Source organism: Homarus americanus, unplaced genomic scaffold (assembly GCF_018991925.1).
Source record: "Homarus americanus isolate GMGI-L3 unplaced genomic scaffold, GMGI_Hamer_2.0 scaffold36188, whole genome shotgun sequence".
NCBI lineage: Eukaryota > Metazoa > Arthropoda > Malacostraca > Decapoda > Nephropidae > Homarus > Homarus americanus.
The window spans coordinates 3,504,782-3,530,596 of record NW_024718183.1 but is presented as its reverse complement, the minus strand read 5'-3'; the positions used below and the strand labels follow the sequence as shown (position 1 = coordinate 3,530,596).

General features: G+C 40.6%; 1 protein-coding gene across 1 annotated transcript; it reads left to right on the top strand.

Moving 5' to 3' along the window:
• The first annotated feature begins 9,701 nt into the window (after positions 1-9,701).
• Positions 9,702-14,731, top strand: LOC121859318 (GTP-binding protein GEM-like). Its single transcript, XM_042356113.1, has 4 exons — positions 9,702-9,732; positions 11,958-12,209; positions 13,384-13,484; positions 13,699-14,731. Exons 1-4 carry the CDS (start codon positions 9,702-9,704, stop codon positions 13,849-13,851), a joined length of 537 nt encoding a protein of 178 aa, XP_042212047.1. The 3' UTR covers positions 13,852-14,731.
• Positions 14,732-25,815: the final 11,084 nt, after the last annotated feature.

The following is a 25,815-nucleotide window of genomic DNA, read 5'->3' as shown; positions in this document are numbered from 1 at the left end:
AGTTATTCACGATGACTTAATTTGTGATTTATTAAATATTTCTCCATTAGTGATAAGTTGTTATCTATAAATACGAATTATTTAACGTTCTCGAAAAAAAAATTACACTGAACATACACACACATATATATACATACAAATACACATATGTATTGTATATGTAAAAGCGTATAGATTAATTTGAATATCGGTGATTTGCATATTTTTGTAAACATCAAAGAACCTCAATTGACACATTCCATTGCCCTATATTTACCCAGTGAGGAAAGTAAACAATCGAATGAACACATTATTATTTTGAACCAGATAAATACTGTACCAGGCTGTCAATAATAATAATGATAATAATAATAATAATAATAATAATAATAATAATGGTTTATGGTCAATTCGCCCACATTTAGAGTTTATTTGCCCACACGTAGGAGTCAGTTCACCCACACCTGAAGTCAGTTCGCCCACACTTTGTCAAGTTCTATTTATGTTTATTCATGTACAAGATAACAATGTAATATATATAAAATAAGTCTCGGGTTGTTTATTGAGTTACTTTCAAATATAAAAACCTATATAAGATACACAAACATGGGGGTATACGAGGGTGGAGGCGGTGTATAGCGCTGTCGGGAGTGAAGCCAGCCAGTCACGCTGCCGCTATACTGTACTGTGGTTGGCAAGAGCCCGCTGCCCGCCTCCACACTTCACCAGCCAACGACGTGCTAGTCTACATGAATTATTGTCCTACTGTTCATTCATAAATACATTTGCTAATGTGTAAGCCAGTGAGAAAATTCATTAACCTTTATTATTCACAAAAGTATACAAATAATACAATAAACTTCTGTGTAAATACGATGTCTATATGTATAGTACATAATCCTACTGGCAACTGAAATAAGAACATAAGAATGGAGGAAACTGCAGCGGGCCTATTGACCCATACTGGGCAGTCCTGTTTATACCCAACCCCTATTGCTCATATAAGCATCCAACCTATGTTTGAAGCTATCCAGCGTATTCGAGTTAATGATGCTATTTGGTAACTTGTTCCATTCATCCACTACTCTGTTTCCAAACCAGTGTTTACCTATTTCACGCCGAAATCTAAATTTGTCTAATTTAAAACCATTGTTACGAGTTCGCTCCTGGTTGGATAGTTTGAGTACCTTTGTAATGTCCCCTTTGTTTAACCCTGACTTCCACTTGTACACCTCTATCATGTCGCCCCTCGCTCTACGTCTCTCGAGGGAGTGCAAATTAAGATGCTTTAACCTGTCTCTGTACTCAAGGTTCCTAATGCCCGGGATTAGTCTTGTCATTCTCCTCTGGATTCTTTCCAAGGATTCTATATCCATTCTGTAATACGGTGACCAGAACTGAACTGCGTAATCCAGGTGTGGTCTCACAAGCGCTAGATATAATTTTAAGATGACCTCGCTAGTCTTGTAACTAACACTGAATGAATGAGCTTTGTGTGTATCTGACGACTCTCTACCTTAGCCAGAGTTTGTAACTTAGTAGGTCACTGTTCTGCAGCTTATGCATATCTTACTTGCAAATAGATTTCGGCAACTGGTTTAGCTCATTAAATGTATGTGATTTTCCACAGGTTCTGTATCAAACATGTGGTGAGATAGTTTAGAAAACACTTCTCTGTTAATGTGACTTGATAACACTGAATGAACAAGTCTATGAAAATCTACTCTTCCTAAAGTTAGATCTGTAGTTTGTTTCCATGACATGGTTACTCTAAAAAAAATTCACAATTAACACAGATCTCTAACATCCTCTGAAGGATACATCAGGCCCTTTGGATTTCAACATAATCAGAGAATGCATCTGGCAGGGTTGGAAAAAATCATGATTTAAAAAAATAAATAAAAAAAATCGATTTATTTGATTTAAATCGGATTTTTTTTATTTAAATCGATTTTTTTTACTAATTGCATTAAAATAGTATTTTTAAACTATAAAACAGTATTTTTCAACCAAAGTTATTCAGGATAATAAACAGAAAATTGGCATTAAGATATTTAACACAATAATATTCTTTTTGTAAAATAAAAGAAAACTGGTAACATATCTTACATTTGAGTGCACAAATCCAAACGTAATAATGAAATTTAACATAAATGCTCTTATAGGATTACAGTGTTTCAAAAATTAATAACTTAACTTCTTCAAGTCAACAGAATAATATTCTCATTTTGTAAAAAACATAATACTGGTAACAAGTTTATTTTCTAACATTTGTAGGATTATAGTGTACAGTAGTATCCCGATTTATGCGGTCAATTGAACTCACAGGGTACTGCGAAAAGTGAACACCAGAACATATGGGATTTATTCCAATAGAGACTGGTCCGACCCCCAAACTCCACTTTTTGACGACACACAACTATGTTGTAGTAAAAATATTATCTTAACTTTATGATGGTATGCACACACAATTAATAATTAAGAGAAATATCAATAATATTAGGTTTTTTAACACTTACATTAGTAGAAAAGATGGCTGGGTACACAGGGATGGGGGGTTGGTTCCGAGGCAGATTATTGGCCCTCACCTGTATCACTTGTATCAATTGTATCACTATCCACCACATAGGCTTGCAGGGCCTCTTTGTCAAACCCCTCAAAGTCCATATAAGTCCATATCTTCACTATCACTGACTTAGGCCGGCTGTGGTGGGTGGCGGGTGAAGAACTCGGTAATGTTTTGATGACTGGGCGACCGTGTGCGCATCCGCCCGCGCCGCTTCCCCCGTATATGAGTAGATGCACCGCGGAAAGTGAAAGTTCGGCTCTGGCGAGGCACCGCGTAAATGAGAAATCGTGGAAAGTGAAACCGCTTAAAGCGGGGTAATACTATTAAGAATTACCTGTAATAACTTCAAGTCAACACAATATTCTCATTCTGTAAACAACAAAAATAGTTCAAAACATTTAAATTAGCTTAGTTGAACATTGAAATGCTTATGTACTGTGACAAGCTTATATGCCTTTTCCTGTCCTGGGCGATTTCTTACCTTTGAGTGTACAAATCCATATGTGGAAAAAATTCTCTCAACCCCTGCTGATGATGCAACAGCTGTAAATAATTGCCTAGGAACATCCATTACATTTTCTGTCATATTATTGGCAAAATACTGCCACCAAGCAAGGGGTGAGAGAGATTTTACAACCTCTTTACCAAAATAGACCTCTTTAAATGGTGCACTTCTTCCATGGAAGGACATTAATGTTGAAAGGAAATGTGGAAGAGACTCGCACACATACTGTTCTGCAATGTCTCGCTGCTCAGGAGTCAGATGTCTGCCCTGATACCTTGGATCTATCACATTAGCTAGAAAATGGGCAGGTGTCAATGCTACTTTGATTCTTTTTTTCAAAATTATCCATATCCTTCTTATCTGTTAAATACTCCTTAATATCATTTTTCAGTTTTACCCAGATTTCTACAGCATCACTTAATAGGGTTATGTTCTCTCTGGACACAGTCCAATGCCACAGCAATAGGCTTAAGTCTCTCTAAATAGTCTTCTGCAGTTCTTTTTAATGCCTTATCATTAACTTTCCTTTCAATTTTCTTATCAATGTCTTCACTATTTTCTTTGCACACTTTGACAAGGGTCTCCCAGTTCTTTAAATAAGATTCAATAGAATCTGTCACTGTGTTCCATCGTGTGTCTGATGGCATTACTAGCATTGTTCCTCCTGCTCTTCTATACAAAGATCCTGGGATGTGATGATTTCTGAAGTACTTAATGATTTCAGTATTGTGCTCCTTAATGTTCTTGATTTGCAGGTCTTGTGAAAGCAAATTTAACAGGTGTGCAGAGCAACCATGTTATAATGGATTTATCTTGTCCGAATTCACTTCTCATTTTTGCCATATTAGCAGCATTATCTGTTACACAGCTTCTTACTGTACATCCAAATTTGTCTTCACACTTTTTTGAAGCACATTCAGCTAATTTCAACAGATATTCAGCTGTGTGTCTTGATTCTGTGTCTATAGAGTCAACAAGATAAATACGGTTGTCCGCTGTTAAAGTTATACATACTATAGGCTCATTATGGACATTACTCCATCCATCCATGGCCATGCAAAATGTTTTCCCACTAAGTTCTTCTGAATAATTCTTAATCACTGAATCGTAGGCTTGATCCAAAAGAGACCCTCCAATTTAATGTCTATTAGGTGGAACATATCCTGGTCTTAGCATTTTAATCATCTTAATAAACTCTTCGTGCTCCACTGTTCGGAAGGGTGAATTTGTTGCATACATATAATGAGCAACTTTTTTATCCAAAGTGACTTTTTCAGACTTAGTAGTTTTTATCACAAAAACAGACTATAGTACAGTACATAATTATGTAAATCCAAATAATGTTATTAGCCTGCTGCATTGCATATACTTTTCAATCATGTAGAATAAAAAGAGAAAACAGTTATTAATAAAAAAATCATTTTGATTTAAATCATGATTTTTTTACTCCGATTTAAATCGATTTAAATCATGTGATTTAAATCATTTGATTTAAATCATAACAACCCTGGCATCTAGCCAACATTAGTGCTTGTTAAGGCATCAACACAAGCTTCACAGTGTAGAGATTTCTTTAACCGAAACACAACGAAGCCAGCTATATATGCAACAATTTTGTTGGAACATTGGGACAAATGGAAACTGCTAGGAACATAAGTATAATCATGCTCCTCCTCATTAGCTAAAGATGATTCAGACAACACGTTATCTATAACTGTGTCTCAAAACAGAGGTATTAATAGCATTCACAGAGTCTACCATAACATTATTTGCACAGCTGCTCGGCACAGTCAGTACTGGTACAGTTTCTAGTGGTGAACAGTTGCCACGAACTATGTCATTCACGTCATTATGTACCATAGATCTTTATAAGCAACAGAAAACTGCCTAACTGTGCGGTTGTTATTACATCCTCCCATGCTTCTAATTTTTCCGAGAAACAATTCAATTCAAAAAGCCTAAAACAAGATTAGGACATGCCACCAAATTTTCATATAGTTCTGCCAACTCCGTATGCAAAATATGAAACCAAGAAAACCAGTTTTACGGTTGGACTTCAGTAGCTCTTGACCATCGGGGAGTCTTAAGGATATGATATATGTTTCTGCTTTTCTCAGAAACTCTTACGATTTCATCAGCATTCTTTTTCTGAAGTGGACATTTGTAGCTACTGGCATGCAAATTCCTTGAGTTTATTATGTCAAGCAGTGTATTAAAAATCATAATGAAATTAATAGTAGCTTCACAGCCTTCAAATTCACTTATTGTTTCATCAAGACAAAACATCAAAGATTCACTAAGTAGCTGTGTAGCTAATTTGACATTCATTCTTTTCTTTATCCATGCAATGTGTACAATTCTCAGTTTGTTGCCTAAATGAAGTCCTTCGTGTTCTTGGAGGGTATGCAACTGTTCAATGTACTCCCATTTCACAAACTTACCATGGCCATCAATGAAGGCTGACTTATCTCCGAAAGAATTTCTAACAAGGATCAAGAAATACACAAATTGGCTGCTGTGTCACTGGGTGTGGAAAAGATTAATTTAGACTGTCATGCTCGAGACTACAACCAAAGTGCTTAATCATAGACAAATTTGATGCTCCTCCGTCAAAAGTGGGGATGTAACGGTAACATCTACTGAATGAAGCTTAGTTAAACACTGTTGAACTAAATTTCCTTGTCGAACCTAGCAGTACACGTTACTGGCATGTTTATATGTTATACACACGGAGAAACATGTGCACCTGTGAACTGGTGACTGTTAAGTGGCGGGACACGGCCGCGACCTTGCCCCTTTTGCCAACCACAATATGGCCGCCGGCAGCTCAGAGTGACCTCCACTTTTCTGAGCGGATGCCGCCTCCACCCTATTATACCTCCAAGACTGCGGTTAGCTCTCGGGCGGACAGTACACTGCCAATATGTTACATTTGGCCGTCACTTCTTTACGTTATATGTGTACCCTAGGCTGTCAGTGAGCTTGACTCGGCCGTGTTTCGTACCCTCCTCCACGACTTTGAACGTAACATCACTCTGGCTGCTCGTCAGTGTCTGGTATGGGCGGATCTTCAATTGAAGACTCTAGTTCCATTGGAAGGGGGGGGGGGGCTGGTTCCGGTGTGTCTTGTAAATAATAAAGCAATGTTCCATTACCACGTATGTTGAGGTTAAACTACGAAGAAATTGTATTGTACAAAATTACATTGTAGAAAATGTCCGGATTAAAGTGATACTCGCCTTCAGTCCTGGGGCGAGATAATCATGATACTGTCGGTGCACGAATTGCAACTCCAGATCTATGGAATGACCGGATCTAACAGCTACCCGGTACTCAGCTCGAGGTACACCAGTATTATATATCTTGTGCTGCCACTTACCACTGCAGACCTTCTTGCCATGCCAGTACATGCACATTGCATTGAATGCAATAATCTTGACAGTCTGCCATCTTGCCATTGACTGACTAAATCCGCTGGACTTTAACATTACGAAACCTACAGACGATTTTTTCATAGTTTCGAAAACTTTATTTAAGTTCAATTCTTTACATTAATACATTACTAAACCTAAGTAAAACAGGTAACAAAACAGGTGTGGGCGAACCGACTCCACAGTGTGGGCGAAGTGACCTGCTCATTAAACACATGTCACTCCATTAATTCTCAAAACAATTACTCCATCTATATTTACCTAAGAGTAGTACATTAAAACTCCCATCCTCTGATAATTACAGGTGACAACTAATGTTCAAAGGTCATTAAGGTATCAAATATATCACCTGATGCTTTGATAATGATGTTTAGTTTATATGTTTAAACAATTATAGGTCACTTAACACTATATGATGACGTCAACAGGTGTGTGTAGGTGAGAGGTGAGGGGAAGTGTGAGAGAGAGAGGGTGAACAGGTGAGGGGAAGTGAGAGAGAGAGAGAGGGTGAACAGGTGAGGGGAAGTGAGAGAGAGAGAGGGGGTGAACAGGTGAGGAGTGGATGAGGGTGGTGGTGGGGGTAGCAGGTGAGTGGGGGTGGTGGTGAGGTGAGGAGAGAGGGTGAACAGGTGAAGTGGAGAGTTGAACAGGTGAGAGTGGTGAGAGAGGTGGGGAGGTGGGGGTGGTGGGTGGGGGAGGATGGTGAGACAGGTGAGGTGGGGGGTGGTGGGTGGGGTGGGGGGTGAACATTGGGTGGTGAGTGAGTTGAACAGGTGAGGTGAGAGGGTGAACATGGGTGAGGTGAAGTGGTGAGGTATGGAGAGGTGAACAGGTGAGAGTGGGGTGAGGTGAGAGAGGTGAACAGGTGAAGTGAGATTGAACAGGTGAGGAGGGTGAACAGGTGTGAGAGTTGAACGGGTGAGGAAGTGAAACAGGTGAGAGTGTAGAGAGAGGGTGAACAGGTGAGAGGTGAACAGGTGAGAGGTGAACAGGTGAGAATGGAAGTGAGAGAGAGGTGAACAGGTGAGAGAGAGAGGTTGAGAGGGGAGTGAGAGTTATGTTTAACTTTTTACCTTATGTGTCTAAATACCATGTGTCTAACTCTTGTCTACCATGTGTCAACTCTTTTGTCTACCATGTGTCTAACTCTTGTCTACCATGTGTCTAACTCTTGTCTCTATGTCTAACTCTTGTCTACCATGTGTCTAACTCTTGTCTACCATGTGTCTAACTCTTGTCTACCATGTGTCTAACTCTTTTTTACCATGTGTCTAACTCTTGTCTACCATGTGTCTAACTCTTGTCTGCATGTGTCTAACTCTTGTCTACCATGTGTCTAACTCTTGTCTGCCATGTGTCTCACTCTTGTCTACCATGTGTCTAACTTCTGTCTACCATGTGTCTAACTCCTGTCTACCGATGTGTCTAACTCTTGTCTACCATGTGTCTAACTCTTATCTACCATGTGTCTAACTCTTGTCTACCATGTGTCTAACTCTTGTCTACCATGTGTCTAACTCTTGTCTGTGTGTCTAACTCTGTTACTTGTGTCTGTCTACCATGTGTCTAGCTCTTGTCTGCAATGTGTCTAACTCTTGTCTACCATGTGTCTAACTCTTGTCTACCATGTTGTCTAACTCTTGTCACCATGTGTCCTAACTCTTGTCTGTGTGTCTAACTCTTTTCTACCATGTGTCTAACTCTTGTCTACCATGTGTCTAACTCCTGTCTACCATGTGTCTAACTCTTGTCTGTATGCTCTTTCTACCATGTGTCCTAACTCTTGTCTACCATGTATCTAACTCTTGTCTACTACATGTGTCTAACTCTTGTCTACCATGTGTCTAACTCTTGTCTGCCATGTGTCTACTCTTTGTCTGCCATGTGTCTACTCTTGTCTACCCATGTGTCTAACTCTTGTCTACAATGTGTCTAACTCTTGGTTCTCCATGTGTCCTAACTCTTGTCTACCATGTGTCTAACTCTTGTTCTATCATGTGTCTAACTCTTGTCTACCATGTTATACTCTTGTCTACCATGTGTCTAACTCTTTTACCTAACTCTTGTCTGTGTGTCTAACTCTTGTCTACCATGTGTCTAACTCTTGTACCATGTGTCTAACTCTTGTCTACCATGTGTCTAACTCTTGTCTACAATGTGTTTCGACAGATGAGTGAGTTCAGGAGAGTGTGTCAGTACTGCTGGACGGGGAGGGAGAGTGAAGTCACTTTTATCGATCATCCAGCGCACGGATGTCTGTAAGAATCTGTCTGTCTGTCTGTCTGTCTGTCTGTCTGTCTGTCTGTCTGTAAGTCTGTCCTGTTAGTCTGTCTGTCTGTCTGTCTGTCTGTCTGTCTGTCTGTCTGTAAGTCTGTCTGTCTGTCTGTCTGTAAGTCTGTCCCTCGTCTGTCTGTTTCTGTCTGTCTGTCTGTCTGTCTGTAAGTCTGTCTGTCTGTCTGTCTGTAAGTCTGTCCGTCTGTCTGTCTGTCTGTCTGTATATAGAACCAACATACGACTATTTTCTCTTTTGACTTGAGACAATTTTAGTGACTCAGATCCTTAAGTGTTTGTATTTTTGTGCTGTATGTATGTATGTATGTATGTATGTATATATGTATGTATTATATGTATGTATGTATGTATGTATGTATGTATTGTATGTATATACTGTATGTATGTATATGTATGTATATACTGTATGTATTGTATGTATGTATGTATGTATGTATGTATGTATGTATATACTGTATGTATGTATGTATATATACTATGTATGTATGTATATACGGTATGTGCTGCTATGTATGTATGTATGTATTGTATGTATGTATGTATGTATGTATGTTGCTATGTATGTATGTATGTGTATGTATATACTGTATGTATGTATGTATGTATGTATGTATATAATGTATGTATGTATGTATGTATGTATGTGTAAGCTGAGTCGTGTAGCTCTATGAACGTCAATTCTGAACTACCGACTGACAGATCAAGGATTACGAACTGGCCAATCAGCTGCTTCCTGAGGGAGTAACCTTGTTGACCTGGACTCACACGGACGTATTTTCATGACCTAGCACGGGTTAATATGGGGCGGACATCCACGTTGGGAAAGGCCTCCTCTTATTAGCCAATCACACTCTTTCCTGACTTTGATGTCATCACTGCCGCAACTGTTTATTGGCTGTCGCTCTCTCATGTTGTGAGAGAAACGATGACAGGCAAAGCTTTGGAGAATGTGATTGGTTAGTACATCAGAGCCATGGGAACGATGTGATTGATTGGTGACATCAGAGCCATAAGAACTTGTGATTGGTTGGTGACGTCAGAGACATATGAACGTATTATTGGCCTAAAATATGCTAGAATATGATTGGTCCTTCATAATACACCAACAAGCAATGAAAAACAAGGATTTATCTTTATCTCAAGACACGTCTACTAATTAAACACATTTCCTTTAGTAATATTTTATATATTTTACGAGATACATAACAAACCATAACATATTTCTCGCTAGGTTTTAGAAATATTCTCTTTCTCTAGTAAATAAACTCACATTTAGGTATTGACTTAACACAGGTAAAGTCCACCTCTTATAGCACTCACCTGTAATATATTCCCCGCCATAACACCCTCTAAATGTATAATCCCGTCACAGGTATATACACAATAACCAGGTATATTGTTCAGTCCTCTCATTATTCACTAAAACAATGAATAACTCTAAATATACCAGCCACTGTGTTTTGTCATTATCGCCAAATATCACAGTGGATCAGGGGGTATGTTGGCGGAGTGTGTGAAGTATATTTGAGGTGTGAGTATATTGGCAGTGTGTGAGGTTATATTTGGCGAGTGTGTGAGGTATATTGCGAGGTGTGTGAGGTATATTGTAGCAAGTGAGGTATATTTTGGCTAGGGTGTGAGGTATGTTGCGAGGTGAGTGAGACATATTTGGCAAGGTGAGTGAGGTTTATTTGGTGAGGTGTGAGGTATATTTGAGGTGTGTGGTTTATTTGGCGAGGGTAGTGAGGTATATTTGTGAGGTGGTGAGATATATTTGGGGTGAGTGGGACATATTTGGCGAGGTAAGCGAGATATTTGGCGAATTAAGTGGGGGTTTGTTGTGGCGGGTAGTGAGGTTTATTTGGCGAGTAAGTGACATATATTTGGCGGGTGGTGGGGTTTGTTTGGGGGGTAAGTGGGATATATTTGTCGGGTGAGTGGAGATCATATTGAAGTGGTGAAGTTATATTTGAGTGGTGAGACATATTTGTGAGTAAGTGAGATATATTTGAGGAGTAAGTGAGTTTATTTGAAAATTGGTGGAACATGTTGGCGAATTAATTGAGGACATGTTGTGAATAAGTAAGTTTTTTGGCAGGGTGGTGGGGGGTTTGTTTTTGGCGAGGTGAGTTAGGACATATTTATCGGTAAATGGACATGTTGCTGAGGTAAGTGGGGTTTTATTTGGGGTGGGTGGAGACATATTTGAGGTAAGTGAGACATGTTGGGAGGTAAGTGGGACATATTTGGCGGGTGAGTGAGGTTTGTTGGCGGGTGAGTGAGACATGTTGGCGTAGAGTGAGACATATTTGGCAGGTAAGTGAGGTTTATTTGGCGAGGTAGTGAGACATTTGGCGATTAGTTAGACATATTTGGCTGAGTAAGTGGGGTTTGTTGGCGGGGTGATGAGGGTATGTTGGCGAGTGAGTGAGACATATGTTTGGCGAGTGAAGTGAGAATATATTTGTGGTGTGTGAAGTTTATTTGGCGAGAATTAAGTGGGACTTATGTTGGCGGGTAGTGGGGTTTGTTGGCGAGTAAGTGGGGTTTATTTGGGAGTAAGTGAGACATTTGGCAGGAGGTAAGTGGGAGTATATATTTGTCGAGGTAGAGTGAGGTATATTGGCGAGGTAAGTGAGGTTTGGCGAGGTAAGTGAGGTATATTTGGCGAGTGTAAGTGAGACATATTTGGCGAGGTAAGTGAGGTTTATTTGTGGGGTTTATTTGGCGGAGTAAATTGAGGTATATTGTGAGGTGGTGAGACATATTTGCGAGTGAAGTGAGACATTTGGCGAGGTAAGTGGTATATTTGGGTAAGTGGGATGTTGTGAGGTGTGTGGAGTTTGTTTGGCGAGGTGAATTGAGACATATTTGGCGAGTAAGTGAGGTTTATTTGGAGGTGGTGGGAAATTTTTGGCGAAGGTGAGTTTTATTTGTGGGTAAGTGGGACATATTGATGAAGTGAGGAGTATATTTGGGCGAGGTGTGTGGGGTTTATTTGTGGGGGTAAAGTGGGACATATTGTGAGTTAGTGAGGTTTATTTGGCGAGGTAAGTGAGATATATTTGGCGAGGTGAGTGAGACATATTTGGCGAGGTGAGTGAGACATATTTGGCGAGGTAAGTGAGGTATATTTGGCGAGGTGATTGAGACATTTGGCGAGTTTGGCGAGGCGAATGAGACCTAATTGGCTATACAACCATCATCTCAAACCATCATCTTCGTCGTCGTCTCCTACAGGTTGAGAACTGCCTCTCGACGTATGACCCCCATGCGTGCGTCGTCGTGTACTCAATCACGGACAAGGGGTCGTTCAAGAAGGCGGAGGACACCCTGACTTACCTGTGGCGGGAGAATTACTCGAAGGACAAGGCAGTTATCCTAGTGGGGAATAAGGTCGATCTTGCCAGGTCCAGGATCGTCAACAACAGTGGTGAGTGACCTGGGGTAGTGTTCTAGGGTAGTGACTTGTACAGTGACCTGGGGTAGTGACCTGTTGAGTGACCTGGGGTAGTAACCTGTTTAGCGACCTGTAGAGTGACTTGATTGAGTGACCTGGAGTAGTGACCTGGGGTAGTGACCTGTTTTGTGACCTGTAGAATGACTTGATTGAGTGACCTGGGGTAGTGACCTGGGGTAGTGACCTGTTGAGTGACCTGGTGTACTGACCTGTTGAGTGAACTGGGATATTGACCTATATAATGATAACCTGGAAACACACACACACACACACACACACACACACACACACACACACACACACACACACACCAATACCCTCCCTGTACGGTGTAAAACATAAACATTGACCCCCATTTCCCTTCCTATGTTGAAACAACCTATAAACACTCGTACTAAACATTGAATCTAAAGTGGATAAATAAACACACACAGACTTACACACACGCAATAACAGTTACTGCTTCCATAAACTCACTTCAGAAATACTTAGGAATATATACAGTAAAATTTGTGAATATTATTTGCCCAGTGTCCTTAGGTTATAAATATCGCTTCGGTTTAGTCTTTTGTTTTCTGGTTACAGTGATAAGAGAGAGAGAGAGATACTGGTTAATAAAAGAGATGGAGGAGAGGATGAAGATGATTTTAGGGAAGATTTAGAGAGGCTGGAGAATGAGGAATAAATAGGAGAATAATGATAACTAGAATAATAATAATAATAAAAATAATAATAATAAAAATAATAATAATAATAATAATAATAATAATAATAATAATAAAAATAATAATAATAATAATAATAATAATAATAATAATAATAATAATAATAATAATAGAATGATAATTAATATGACAAGGAAGTAATGATATGTATATAAATGGAAAAGAATGACGAGTGTAATAAAAAAAATTCTTGCATATGCCGGGCGTGTAAAAGTCTACGGTGCTAGCCTGCCGCGTTTCACTACCACCATCCGTCCACACACACACACATTCTCTCTCTCTCTCTCCAGCTTTCCCATTAATACTCTCCCCCCACACTGATGTCTCTTTCTTATCTCCCCCTACACTAATATCTCTTACTCCTCACACACTTTTGTCTCTCTCTTCTCACACACTAATGTCTCTCTCTCTTATCTCTACAGAGGGAAAGTCTCTTGCGAGGAGCCACGAAAGTAAATTTATAGAGACTTCCAGCGGCATACAGCACAACGTGGACGAGCTGCTGGTGGGCGTGGTGAAGCAGGTGAGATAATGGTTACTCTCTCTCTCTCTCTCTCTCTCTCTCTCTCTCTCTCTCTCTCTCTCTCTCTTTTACTTCTTCGTACTAAAGAATTGATTATTGTGCTTAGAAAGTTTGCTGTCAGGATATATTGTATTTTTTTGAAGAATATTCTATAACACACACACACACACACACACACACACACACGTACCAATAACCATCTCTCCACCATCAGGTTCGTCTGCGTTTGGCCGCCCACCGGAAGCGCCTGAAGAAGATGTCAGCCTCGAAGACCTCCCTGAGCCTCCACGCGGCCAAGGAGCTCCTCAATAAGATGTGTCTCCTAGATAACAAGTCTAAGTCGTGTGAGAACCTCCATGTCTTGTAGGAGAGTCTCCAAGGTGTCAGGAGCCTCCTTCAAAATCCTCCACGACTTCTCCTGGGTGTTTTTTGGAGACCCAGCGGAGAGGACAGTGGAGTAACTTGGTATTCTTGGATGGTATCGGGAAGCTCTCCTCCATCCACCACCCCTACGAGGTAAGACCCATTCATGACTCCAAGAGGAAGGAACCTGAAGGAACCTAAAGAAACTTGGAGGAATCTGATGGAATCTGGAGGAACCTGGAGGGACTTGGAGGAGCCTGAAAGAATCTGGAGGAACCTGATGGAACCTGAAGAAACCTGGAGGAATCTGAAGGAACCTGAAGGAACTTGGAGGAATCTGAAAGGAACCTAAAGAAACCTGAAGAAACCCGAAGTAACCTGAAGAATCCTGAAGGAACCTCAAGGGGGTTACTCACTGAGGGTAGTCAATCAGGAGAGCTTCCCTCCATCCATGTATTACAAGATGTCATGTCAACGTCCATGCCTTGTAAACATGTTAGCTTTTTCTCCTAGTTAAGTGTAAGAAGTTCTCTCCCTCTCTCTCTCTCCCGCTTGGAGCTTGACTGTGTGACCATCTCTGGTCTGTGTAGTGAGTTGTCCTTCGGCAGGATAATAAACCATGGCTCCCTGGTGCTGCTCTCTGTGTAGGTGTGGCCAGTCTCATGTATCGCTACGGGGAACGGATTTTTTTTTTCATTATAAATTGTCAATATCAAATCGTATGTGTATTAGCTGTAAAGTCCTGATGCAGTATGTGGCCTCTTAAGAGCTGGGTCACATGTGGATAAAAGGTGTAATGATTTGTGTAGCTTCGTCAGGTTTGGGGAGGTACTGTGGTGGTCCTCATGACTTGTACTTTCAACCCAGTCCAGGGGCGGTGTTGGGGGGGGTATTGTAGCTGGTGATAGTGAGGCCTTGTGTGTGGTGGTGACAGAGGCCCTGTGTGTGCTGGTACAGGAGGCCTTGTGTGCTGGCAGTGTTAGTGAGGCCTTGTGTGTGTGGTGGTGATAGTGAGGCCCCTGTGTGTGTGGTGGTGGGATAGTGAGGCCCTGTGTGTGGTGGGTGATAGTGAGGCCTTGTGTGTGGTGGTGATAGTGAGGCCTTGTGTGTGTGGTGGGTGATAGTGAGGCCCTGTGTGTGGTGGTGGTGATAGTGTGAGGCCCTGTGTGGTGGCAGGATAGTGCCTCAGGTGTGTGGGTGATAGTGAGGCCTTGTGTGTGGTGGTGATAGTGAGGCCCTGTGTGTGGTGGTGGGTGATAGTGAGGCCCTAGTGGTGGTGATAGTGAGGCCCAGGTGTGGTAGGTGATAGTGAGGCCTCTGTGTGTGTGGTGGTGATAGTGAGGCTCAGTGTGTGGTGGTGATAGGTGAGGCCTTGTGTGCTGGTGTTAGTGAGCCTTTGTGTGTGTGTGTGTGGTGATAGTGAGGCCTTGTGTGTGGTGGTGATAGTGAGGCCTTGTGTGTGTGGTGGTGATGGTGATAGCCCTCATGTGCTTACCACCAGCTAGGTTACTGACACAATAATCTTCATTTATGGGAGAAAGCAACTCATTATAACCATCACTCAGACAAGGACCAGGAAACTAAACATATTTTGTAATAATGTGACACAGAGGTTTACTAGAACGACAGGAAACTGTATTACATTGTCAGACAGTTGGAAATGTACGCCTTCACACCTGCTATCAACACTTGAGTTCTTGTACCACCACCACCACCACCACACACGTGCCACACCTAATCTTACAGTCGCCAGGGGGACGCTACCTATATATATATATGACTGTAGCGTCGACATTCTCTTAGCACGTGTCCAACTAAAGTGAGATGACGTCACCTCACAGATCAAAACAATCACACGTGGTAAACAGCTGATTAATGATGGAGTCAGAATCATCATAATAAGTAAACAAAGTCATATAGATCAAAATAGACACCTGTCTGATATCAGCTGATTAAGTTCAACATACCAGAGAGTTAACATAAATAATAGACATATAAGCTCTTATTTTTAATTTGCAAGTGTTAAGGGATGCTACTTATAAAGGTGTTTAAGTGTGCCAGTTAATGCTGCTATATTTCTGCTACTTATAAAATGTAACAAGTATTTTTTTCTATACTTTTTTTTCGCTATATAAAATGTCAATACCTATACTGCTATATTTTGGGATATATTATATATTATCAAAAGTGTTTATACAAACTAGGTGGTGGTTACTAGACCAAGATCTGTGTCTTAGTCTGTGTTTGCAAGGTGAGCGAGTACATAACATGTGTAGGTGTAGTGCTAGTAGGAGTAGTGCTAGTAGGTGTAGTGCTAGTAGGAGTAGTGCTAGGAGGTGTAGTGCTAGTAGGTGTAGTGCTAGGAGGTGTTGTGCTAGGAGGTGTTGTGCTAGTAGGTGTAGTGGTGCAGGTGTGAATGCTAGTAGGTGTGGTGCTGGGAGGGAGTAAGTGCTGGGTGGTGTGGAGTGCTAGTAGAGTAGTGCTAGGAGGTGTGGTGCTGGAGGTGTGAGTGCTGGTAGGTGTGGTGCTGTAGGTGTGGTGCTAGGAGGTGTGGTGCTAGGAGGTGTGGTGCTAAGGAGGTGTAGTGCTGGGAGGTGTAGTGCTGGGAGGTAGTGCTAGGAGGTGTGGTGCTAGTAGGTGTGGCCTTGAGGAGGTAGTGCCTAGTAGGTGTGGTGTGGGAGGGTAGTGCTAGGAGGTGTGGTGCTGGGAGGTGTGGTGCTGGGAGGTGGTGCTGGGAGGAGTGGTGCTAGGAGGTGTAGTGCTAGTAGGTGTGGCGGGAGTAGTGCTAGGAGGTGTGGTGCTGTGGGTGTGGTGCTGGGAGGGAGTGGTGTGGGGTGTGGTGTGCCTAGTGGGAGGTAGTGCTGGGAGGTGTAGTGCTGGGAGGTTAGCCCAGTGCTAGGAGGTGTAGTGCTAGGAGGTGTAGTGCTACTAGGTGTAGTGCTAGTAGGTGTAGTGCTAGGAGGAGTAGTGCTAGGAGGTGTAGTGCTAGGAGGTGTAGTGCTAGGAGGAGTAGTGCTAGGAGGTGTAGTGCTAGGAGGTGTAGTGCTAGGAGGTGTAGTGCTAGGAACTGCAGTGCTAGGAGGTGTAGTGCTAGTAGGTGTAGTGCTAGGACTGTGTTACGCTAGGAGGTGTACACAATAAGATCGTTATGTTCCATATTTTAGGTTAGGTTAGATTAGGTTAAATTAGGTTAAATTAGGTTAAATTAGGTTAGGTTAGATTATGTTAAATAGAACTAGAATAATTTAAGTTAGCTTAGGCTAGCTTAGGTTAGGCTAGCTCAGGTTAGGCTAGCTCAGGTTATGTTAGGTTAGCTTAGCTTAGGTTAGCTTAGCTTAGGTTAGGTTTGGTTAGGTTAGTTTAGCTTAGGTTAGGTAAGGTTATATTAAGGTAAGGTTTAGCTGGTTCAACCCCGATATTACAACTAGTCATTGCACATACACGGCTTGCATTATATCCGGCTGGCCAGCAAACATGTACAAAAAACCGGATCCTGACTCACTACCACAGCCGGACAAAAAAGCCGCTTTTATAAGTCACCTCCATAACCTTAGAGCCAGATACAAACAAATGGGGTCGAGCTGTCCCCATCCACACCTGTATAAACTCACCTGTCTGTCTGTCTGTCTGTCTGTCTGTCTGTCTATTGGTCTAAACGCTTGTGTCTACCATGTCTAGTTTGATATGTCTCGATAACTTATAGGAATTTCTTTTTAATCTCTGCCTTATATCTGCTATAGTGGTTTGCTTATGTCCTATATCCAGCTTATACTATAATGATTTATTGACAGTCTCTGCCTTTACATCCGGTTTATATCTGGGATCTCACCGTATAATCTTTATCCATTCTGGTTATACTGTTATTTGTTAAGTATATTTACCTCACTACCTGTTTCTGGCAATACTGTTTGATGTGATTTAGGTTTATGTCTTATCTGGCTATATTGTGTTTAAAGTTTTTGGGATAAACTGTTGGACATTCAGTGATATTTCTGTTGAATCTGGTAATACTGCTGGATACATATTGATGTTTTATCTTTATCTGGTATTACTATTGGATGCATTTTGACGTTTAATTAGTCATCTGGTAATACTGTTTGACTCCTTTACAGAATCTGGTGTTTCTTTATCACAAACACGTGCACCTAAATATGTATCTTGGCATAACGTCACTCGCCTAGCTCACCTGTGTCACTCACCTGGACGTCGTTACCTAGCCTAGCCTAGCCTAGCCTAACCTCACCTAACCTAACCTAGCCATTACCTAATCTATCCTAAGGATTTAGTGGGGAAACTTGGATCAAGAGCAGCTGAGAGCGAAGCCCACACTCACCTGAGGAGAGATGGACAGGTATATGTTAATTACTTGTACTATTAACTAATTGTATTTGAGAGAGGTGGTAGGTAAAGTTAGTAGGTATGTAAAATTTCTAATGATTTACTTAGTTTTATTATTATTATTATTATTATTATTATTATTATTATTATTATTATTATTATTATTATTATTATTATAATTATTATCATCATCATCATCATACAATGCCAAGTGTTACCAAGAATAGGTCTTTACATTTCGTATATATATATATATATATATATATATATATATATATATATATATATATATATATATATATATATATATATATATATATATATATATATATATATATATATATATACACACCTGGCGTGTCAAGTGCTTTATCTGGAAAGACTGTCTGGTTGTTCACAAAAGAGACCCATTGGTTGTAGAGTGGTTATAGTTTAATTGTTGTAGTGGTTATTATCTAATGGTTGTAGTGGTTATTGTTCTGTGGTTGTTCTAGATATTCCTTAATGGTTGTAAAGCGGTTATTATCCAATGGTTGTGGTGTGGTTATTTCCAGTGGTTGTAATGGTTATTATCCAATGGTTGTAGTGTGGTTATTTCCAGTGGTTGTAATGGTTATGGTCCAGTGGTTGTAGTGGTTATTATCCAATGGTTGTAGTGTGGTTATTTCCAGTGGTTGTAATGGTTATGGTCCAGTGGTTGTAGTGGTTATTATCCAATGGTTGTAGTGTGGTTATTTCCAGTGGTTGTAATGGTTATGGTCCAGTGGTTGTTATGGTTATGGTTCAGTGGTGGTAATGGTTATGGTCCAGTGGTTGTAGTGGTTATTATCCAATGGTTGTAGTGTGGTTATTTCCAGTGGTTGTAATGGTTATGGTCCAATGGTTATGGTCCAGTGGTTGTAATGGTTATGGTCCAGTGGTTGTATGGTTATTATCAGTGGTGGTAATGGTTATGGTCCAGTGGTTGTAGTGGTTATTATCCAATGGTTGTAGTGTGGTTATTTCCAGTGGTTGTAATGGTTATGGTCCAGTGGTTGTTATGGTTATGGTCCAGTGGTTGTAATGGTTATGGTCCAGTGGTTGTAGTGGTTATTATCTAATGGTTGTAGTGGTTATTGTTCTGTGGTCGTAGTGTTTTTCTCCAGTGGTTATTGTCCAGCGATTGTGTGTGATTGTTGGTTAAAAAAAAGGTTGTCAATTAGCTGTTTGGCTGATACTGTGGTTGTTGACACCCAGCAGTTAAGACAGTTGACTGAAGGGGAAAGCAGTTAGAATATTAAGTGAGAAACGTAGAGAGTTTAGGGTGTTGACTGAGAAAGATATTGGTGAAAGAGTTTACTGAAAGACAAAAACATCAGCAACACATTTTGACTGAGGTAACAAACATTAATGAATCGACTGAAGAATTGAACATTTATGGTGTCGACTGAGAAAGATACTGGTTTTCGACTGAGAGAACCAAAATTATGTCTCACTAATGTGTTTGTATCAGTGAGAAGATATAAAAGTTTCAGTCAGTCAATCAGTCAACTAAGTAAACAGACGGTCAGCTGAGGCGACCAAAATAATATCGATGTTACTGAAGAAAACCAATAAAAAAAAAACTTATTTCCCATCAACATAACACATAGTATGTTGACCAATGCTTCCTAAAGGGGGATGAAGTGTGTCAACATATGCTGTCTATGTTGTCCTTTATGTTGGGGATATGTTGACCTTTCACCTACATAACATAAAATAACATGTAAGTAAATATTTAATCTTAACTAGATATTATAGGTCTATGTGTATATTGGGTGCGTGTGTGTGTGTGTGGTGTGTGTGTGTGTGTGTGTGTGGTGTGTGTGTGTGTGTGTTCACTTAGACTCAACAACTTGGTAACACTTGGTGGTGTAGTGCAAGACGAAGTGTGATTGGTTGAAACATACACTGCATCCATAATGAAGCGTTCTAATTGGTTGAAAATCCCTACCATATCTGCCATACTCCCATAGGTAGTTAACTATGTCCACCTGCCATACTCCCATAGGTAGTTAACTATGTCCACCTGCCATACTCCCATAGGTAGTTAACTATGTCCACCTGCCATACTCCCATAGGTAGTTAACTATGTCCACCTGCCATACTCCCATAGGTAGTTAACTATGTCCACCTGCCATACTCCCTTAGGTAGTTAACTATGTCCACCTGCCATACTCCCATAGGTAGTTAACTGTGTCCACCTGCCATACTTCCATTGGACACTAAACAAATTGAAATTAACTAGAGACAACAGATTAATCCCTTAAACCACAACCCAACACCAGAACAGTCCAGATTTAACAATAAAAGGGTCAAGTATAACCAGATTTTTCAGTAATAGGGTCGATTATAACCAAATTTTTCATTAATAAGGTCAAGTATAACCAGATTTATCATTAATAGCATCAGGTATAACCAGATTTTTCATTAAAGGGGTGAACTATAACCTGATTTTTCATTAATAGGGTCAAGTATAACCTGATTTTTCATTAATAGGGTCAAGTATAACCAGATTTTTCATTAATAGGGTCAAGTATAAGCAGATTTATCATCACTAGGGTCAAGTATAAGCAGATTTATCATTAATAGGGTCAAGTATAACCAGATTTATCACTAATAGGGTCAAGTATAACCAGATTTATCATCATTAGGGTCAAATATAACCAGATTTCATTAATAAGGTCTAATATCGTCAGTGTGGTCAATAATAAGCAGAACTAATTCCAAACTTATCAATTGTATTATTTCATGTTCTTCATTGTGAAGGAAACAGACGACAACTGTTTGTATAATGGTTACCCGTCAATCTCGATTTCTTCTGCTGCTGCCACTGCTTGTCAATGTCACCTTCTTTATGCATTCTGTCTGTCTGTCTCTCTCTCTAGTGCCTGTGATGTCACCTATACCACCTTAATATATACAACTATATATATAACTCTTTTATATCTAACCTATATCACAGAGACCTCTTTTATATCTTGAAATCAATAAAAAAATATAATTCAAGTTCTTCTATACCAGCGTGTTTTATTTACCCTCTTTGTTTACTTTAATAGTGATGAGAGTGGAGCACGTGTTGTGTTGTGTTGGTGGTTGATACCCACAGGGTGGTGTCATGCGTCTAATGCGGTAGCATTAAGTTAGTGTTAAGGTGCAGCTCTGCTTGCTACTCTTATGCTTTCAGCTACTGCCGCCGGCTACCCCCTGTGGTGAAAAGGAAGAGCCGAGTGTGTAAGTCTCTCCCCTGCCGGTACACAGCCTCTCCATCACCAAGACCATTCAGTGCCTCCTCGTGGCAATGCACGGTAACTGGGTGTCTTGCTACCCCAGGCAAATTCTGTAAGGGATCTCGGAGCAGCAGTGAGCCCCAGATGTACGGTGTGCAGGCCTGCCGGCGTGCGGACACGTCCCGACGACTACCAACCACTGCACACCTTCCCCAGGGCCAGATGTACAGTCAGCCAGAGATGCACCGACCCCACCCTGGGTCTCGTGCTCTGGCAATACTTGGTAAAGTAAGGCTGTATGTAAAGGTGATTGTGATTGGTGGATCTGTTTTCGGTGGTATCACTGTCAGGATAAATATTAAGCAAACCAAAGATAACAGTTTTATAATAATAAACTGTTCATTGTTATTTTAAGTCATGAAAAGTTTCCAAATGTTCGTATATTTGTTTAAATAATGAAGAAATTTTTATTTATCCTGACAGTGATACAGCCGAAAACAGATCCACCAATCACAATCACCTTTACATACAGCCTTCCTTTACCAAGTGTTGCCAGAGCACAAGACCCAGGGTGGGGTCGGTGCATCTCTGGTACATACATGTAAGGAAAGGAGACAATCGCACTCCCAGAGACCACCCGGAGCTGTCCTGCCCAATGTGTGATAAAGTCTGAGGGTCAAGGATCGGACTCCACAGTGGCACCGCCGACAACATCCCTAGTTCACCACTCATCATCATCATCGACTTTATAATGAAGAAAAGTTGTTGTTGACTACGACGGACAGCCATAAGCAAGTAAGTTAACATGTGGTGTTGCCCCAGTGACGTTCATCTCTCCGTCCGCTTCCCCCACAATGTTGTTTCCATACGATAACTTGAGAACCGATTTACAGATTATATTAAATATTGATAACATAATTATCTAAGTCAAATTTGATTATCAGTGATTATATCATTTATAATTTAGAAAAATTAATCGAGAAAAATATTAGGAACAGTGCTAAGATTGGTGTTTTTTCCTTTAGTTTTGTTCCGGTCGGTGTTTGAGGGAAGGTTTACTATTATGGATTAACAAAACAACAACAACAAAATTGGCCATTAGATTATTCATGAAATTTAGTAAAGAAAATATTAAGGACTTAGGATATTTTTTCCCAGAACTTTTACTCTAATTCTGAGACACACTGTACGTTTACCCGGGTCTTAACATACGGATATAATTAGTGACATATGTATTTTATAACGAACCAGAGGGAGTATAATCAGTTCTCGTCCTTTATCATACGTAAGGAGATTGTTACTATATATATATATATATATGTATATATATATATATATGGGTACGAACTGTCTCGTAAATTGGGTACGAGTTGACCACTACACTGCCACTACAGCACCACTACATTGCCCTTAGTGCACCATTACCTATCAGCATGTTATGAAGCCTGCAACATATTGATCTGAGCTGAGTTTAAGACGGTCGCTGCCACAAATAGACGGCCTCAAGCCCTTAAGCCGAACATAAATGACATTTTGTTTATTTTTCGCGGCAGAGTTCCTTGACTGTCATGGCGGACAGGGAGGTAGAGGTCGACCTCCTCAGCAGAAATTTTAACATGCGTCCTCCTCGATCTTCTGTGAGCTTCAACTCGAGAATTAATAAGGCTCTACATTACTCCTCACCGTAACGCTTGGAGGAGCACCACACGAGAAGGTGTCAATACTTTCGAGCTAGCCCGACTGGATAACGAGGCAGACAAGCGCCAACGCCGGAAAGACGCTGCCGCCGCCCCTCCCGCACTAGATGTAGCCCACCACATGTGCAACATCTATGAGCGACCCTGCGGGTCCCGTATCGGCCTCTTTAGTCACCCTAAAACTCATCATAGCTGGATGATCGTCATACTCGATTCCGAGTGACAGCAAAATAGTAGTAGTAGTAGTAGTGTGTGTGTGTGTGTGTGTAAAAGCCCTCCTTCTGAGATACCCGGTATAACGGAGTCTTGTATGGGTTGAGAATATTCACATCAACTAGGGACCATCCAGGGATTACCTGCTGATGTTGTGAGGTGAATGTACTGTACGTTGGGTCTCTCTAATTACGGCAGTTCACATCACCCGGGAGGAAAACCATTATCCATTTGCATCACCAAACAGCCAGTTCAGGCGAGAAATTTTACCTAACTGGTAAACCTAACCCAACCCAACCTAAATACCTTTCACTCCCCCCCCCCACCAACCATACACGACCGGCAGCACCATCTGAACAAAACTATTGACTCCCTTGGGAAAAAGATCCCTCAGAAAGTCAGTCGAGGAAAATGACAAGGAGAGGAGGAGGAGGAAGAGGGGGGGGAGTGTGTGGGTAACAAATACAGATAAATGAACGATACATATATGACTCGACTCCCCGTTCCCCCTCTCCCCTCCTCCCACACACGAGGAGGATAACATGGTAATAGATTGGAGTCTCGAGCCAACAGCTAATTTCGTAAAAGCTGTTTCCTGGAATTGTTTTTTCGTGGTTATGTTAGGTGAAGTGACTCCCCCCTCCTTCTTTCTTCTTCCTACCCTCCTTACTACTTCCTTCACTCCTTTCTACTTCCTTCACTCCTTTCCTCCCTTTCTTTCATCCCCAAGTTTTCCTGCTCCTTCCCCTTTCTTCCTCCTCCTCCATCCCTTTCCTCCTTCTCCTTCATCCCTCCTCCTACTCCTACTCCTCCATCCCTATTCCCTGCTCCTCCTTCCCCTCTCCTCCTTCTCCTCCTCCTCCTTCTCCATCCCCACGCCTTGGCACCTTTACCTTGGCACCATTATCACCCATGGCACCACTTGGCACCGCTGCCAATCTCACCACGAAGAATGATCCATTTTGCGGTACAGAATATGTAATTTACTTCCTGATAAACGTAAAATTGATTCTCTTGAAAGCCACTGATGTTTCTGGACCCGCGGGGAGAGAATTCAACCAGGATAAGGAAGAATGATAAGGAAGATTGATTAAAGAAGAATGATTAGGAAGAAGAAGAATGATGAGGATGAATGATTAGGAAGAATGATGTGAGAGAAGGATTAGGAATAATAATAAGAAAGATTAAAGAAAAGGATTAGGAAGAATGATTAGGAAGAATGATTAGGTAGAATGATAAGGGACAATGATTGAGAAGAATGATTACGAAGAAAGATTGGGAAGAATGACTAGGTAGAATGATTAGGAAGAATTCTTAGGAAGAATGATTAGGTAGAATGATAAGGGAAAATGATTGGGAAGAATGACAAGGTAGAATGATTAAGAAGAATGATTAGGGAGAATGGTTAGGAAGAATGATTAAGTAGAATGATTAGGTAGAATGATAAGGGAGAATGATTAGGACGAATGATTAAGGAAGAATGATAAGGAAGAATGATTAAGGAAGAATGATTAGGTAGAATGATTAGGCAAAATGACTAGGTAGAATGATTAGGAAGAATAATTGGGAAGAATGATTAAGGAAGAATGATTAGGTAGAATGATTAGGAAGAATAATTAGGAAGAATGATTAAGGAAGAATGATTAGGTAGAAGGATCAGGAAGAATGATTAGGTAGAATGATTAAGTAGAATGATTAGGTAGAATGATTAGGAAGAATGATTAGGTAGAATGATTAGGAAGAATGATTAAGGAAGAATGATTAAAGAAGAATGATTAGGTAGAATGATTAGGAAAAATGATTAAGGAAGAATGATCAAGGAAGAATGATTAGGTAGAATGATTTGGCAGAATGATTAGGTAGAATGATTAGGAAGCATAATTGGGAAGAATGATTAAGGAAGAATGATTAGGAAGAATAATTAGGAAGAAGGATCAGGAAGAATGATTAGGAAGAATGATTAAGTAGAATGATTAGGTAGAATGATTAGGAAGAATGATGAATGAAGAATGATTAGGTAGAATGATTAGGAAGAATGATTAAGGATGAATGATAAGGAAGAATGATTAGGAAGAATGATAAAGGGAGAATGATTAGGAAGAAAGGTTAGGAAGAATGATTAGGAAGAATAAATAGGTAGAATGATAAGGGAGAATGATTAGGACGAATGAATTATATCCCTCAAAGATATGTCGGTAAAGGCAGATATTAGGCAGTAAAGGAAAAATATCCCTCATACGGGTAAAAAAACGCTCAGTTAAATCAGCAAAGGTGAAAGGTTAATAAACACACCAAAACAACAGACAAACGCCATTATAACATCACCTTAGCGACGACAACAATGACTCATGACTCATCTCACTGACTTCATAAGCCGGTTACTCATGCTCGGTGACTCAATCTCGGTGACTCAATCTCAGTGACTCAATCTCAGTGACTCAATCTTAGTGACTCAATCTTAGTGACTCAATC